Source organism: Amaranthus tricolor, chromosome 12, assembly GCF_026212465.1.
Source record: "Amaranthus tricolor cultivar Red isolate AtriRed21 chromosome 12, ASM2621246v1, whole genome shotgun sequence".
Classification (NCBI taxonomy): domain Eukaryota; kingdom Viridiplantae; phylum Streptophyta; class Magnoliopsida; order Caryophyllales; family Amaranthaceae; genus Amaranthus; species Amaranthus tricolor.
In genome coordinates, this window is record NC_080058.1 from 20,542,867 (window position 1) to 20,545,463 (window position 2,597).

A 2,597-nucleotide genomic window follows, 5' to 3' on the forward strand; every position below is an offset into this window, starting at 1 on the left:
CTGTTGTTGTAAGAAAATTCGACCAGGTCCAAATGTTCATCCCACGACCCTTGCCATTCCATGGCAATAGCGCGCAACATATCTTCTAGTATCTGATTTGTCCGTTCCGTCTGCCCATCCGTCTGCGGATGGAAAGACGTACTATAAAGCAACGTAGTGCCCATTGCCTGTTGCAAGGTTTGCCAAAATTTTGACAAATACCGTGTATCTCTGTCGGACACAATAGTATGAGGCATACCGTGAAATCGCACGACATACTTAATGTAAGCTCGAGCTAATTGTTCCATCTCCCAACGACAGTTCATAGGGATGAAACATGCTGATTTAGTTAAACGATCCACTATGACCCATAACGCATCATTTCCCGCCTTCGTCCAGGGTAAACCCACAACAAAATCCATAGAGATATCATCCCACTTCCATACCGGTATCTCCTAAGGTTGCAGTAAACCTCCTGGTCTTTTGTGTTCACTTTTAATCTTTTAACAAGTCAAACAGCGCGAGACATAATCCGCAATATCCTTCTTCATCCCAGACCATCAAAACTTTAAGGTCTTGATACATTTTGTCACCGCCCGGATGGACTGAAAATTTCGTACAATGGGCCTCATCTAAGATACATTCCTTCAAAGATTCTTCCCCTGTCGGCAAACACCAGCGACCATTGAACCTCAAGCTCCCATCTTCATGAACAAAGAATCCCTCCGTTTTTCCTTCCCGAGCTTGTTCCTTCAACTTCATCAGTTTCGGGGCTTTATCCTGGGAATTCAAAATTTCTTCAAAGAACGAAGGTCAAATAGACAAAGCATTCAGACACCCCTGTAATTCACCCTTACGCACCACCTCCAAGTTCAACCTCGCAAAATCCCGATGCAACTCCTCAACTCCGTCCAAGGCGGACAACGAGTGATTGGACTTCCTACTCAACGCATCGGCTACTAAGTTTGCTCGTCCCTCATGATATATGAAATCCAAATCATAATCTGCCATCAACTCAAGCCACCGACGTTGTCGCATGTTTAAATCGGGCTGAGTGTAGAGATAATTCAGACTCTAATTATCAGTGTAGATCCTACATTTAACGCCATACAAGTAATGCCGCCATATTTTGAGAGCAAACACTATAGCAGCTAGCTCCAGATCATGGGTAGGATAATTAACTTCATGTATTTTCAATTGTCGTGATGCGTAAGCAACCACCTTACGGTCCTGCATCAGTACACAACCCAATTCTTTCTTCGATGCGTCACTGTAAACAGTATAATCCAACCTTGGGTCAGGTAAGGTAAGAACAGGGGCCGTAGTTAACCTTTACTTCAAGGCTTCCCTTGCACTGACCGCAGATACCCGTCCACCAATCGGTTGTGCATTTACTCCTCCCACTTGATTACCCCCACATTGCATACCTAACCCTTCGATCCGGTTTCCATCCACCCGGCCTGGTCCCCCGCTAATAGGTCGCTGAAACCTCTGAGCAGTGTTTCCATGATTACCATTTCCGTACTGCAGGTTGACTTGTCTTCCGGAGTTATTCGAATTCTGCTGCCGATGTTGCCCACCCGGCTGTTGACTCCCACTCCCTTTCTTGATGTAGCATTCATACTCCCTATGTCCCTTCTTGTGGCAAAAATTACATTCAACCAAATTCCCATCACAATCCTTCCCAGGATGGTTTCCCCTACATCTCCTACAGAAATACTTCCTTTTATTGCCATCTCGGTCCTGTAATGGCTTAGCAGGCTTCGCGTCTCCCCTAAACCCAGAATTTGTACTAGACCTACTTCCCTGAAAATTCCCGAAAGTTCTAGCTTTCTTCTGATAAAAGTCCGACGAATTCCCTAATGTCTGGCCTTCAACCTCTTTCCTCTTCTCAGGGACATTACTCTTCTCTTTTTCTTTCTCCTTCCTCAGAATATTCCCTATTTAAGACGCACGCTTGTACATCTTTTCCAGGGTGTTATAGCGATCGCTCTCAATATGTTTTTGAATGTCATATGACAATCCCAGTTCAAATCGCTGCATCTTTTTCTCCTCAGTGGGAACATCATCAGGACAGTACTGAATATATTCCATAAACTTTCGGTAATATTCATCAACAGTCATGTCTCCCATCTCCAAACGAGCGAACTCGTTTGACTTATCTTTTCTCACGTGCAAAGGGTAGAATTTCTCTCGCATAGCCCTTTTAAACAAATCCCAATTAAAGACTCCATCAGCTTGTTCTAATAACCCAGATCTACTATTTATTATTATTTTTAATTTCATTATTATTATTATTATTTTATATATACATTATCAATCATTTTTAAATCTCATGACCAAAATAACTCTAGCAAGGTCACATTCACAAAATCCTTCAAGAGACTTATAATTTCATAAATTATGATAACTAAATTAAATACTTAATTTCTCTTAACAAATTATATTTTGTAGAGAATTACAAAACCAATTCACCCTTTTAAATCAACACACATATATATAAATATAACACAATCCTTCAAACAAATCAAATTTTACTAAAGGATTATTAAATTCTTGGATGACTACATTACTTGATCCATACCATTTAAATTTCATCTAACAAATTGAAATTTTGT

General features: G+C 41.0%; 1 protein-coding gene across 1 annotated transcript; it reads right to left on the reverse strand.

Annotated features, from left to right (window-relative positions):
- Positions 1 to 340: 340 nt before the first annotated feature.
- Positions 341 to 1,017, reverse strand: LOC130828686 (uncharacterized). The gene is made up of 3 exons (XM_057694650.1): positions 841 to 1,017; positions 563 to 759; positions 341 to 479 (listed from the first exon to the last, which is right to left on the reverse strand). The coding sequence occupies exons 1-3, from the start codon at positions 1,015 to 1,017 to the stop codon at positions 341 to 343; spliced, it is 513 nt and encodes a 170-aa protein (XP_057550633.1).
- Positions 1,018 to 2,597: the final 1,580 nt, after the last annotated feature.

What these genes read in the sequence shown, in the direction of transcription:
- LOC130828686 (XM_057694650.1), bottom strand. Translation starts at nt 1,017, where the DNA reads ATGCGACAACGTCGGTGGCTTGAGTTGATGGCAGATTATGATTTGGAT. An exon ending in CGAGGTTGAACTTGGAGGTG is followed by an intron (nt 760 to 840) that starts GTGCGTAAGGGT and finishes TTGAATTCCCAG; the next exon opens with GATAAAGCCCCGAAACTGAT. An exon ending in CATCCGGGCGGTGACAAAAT is followed by an intron (nt 480 to 562) that starts GTATCAAGACCT and finishes ACTTGTTAAAAG; the next exon opens with ATTAAAAGTGAACACAAAAG.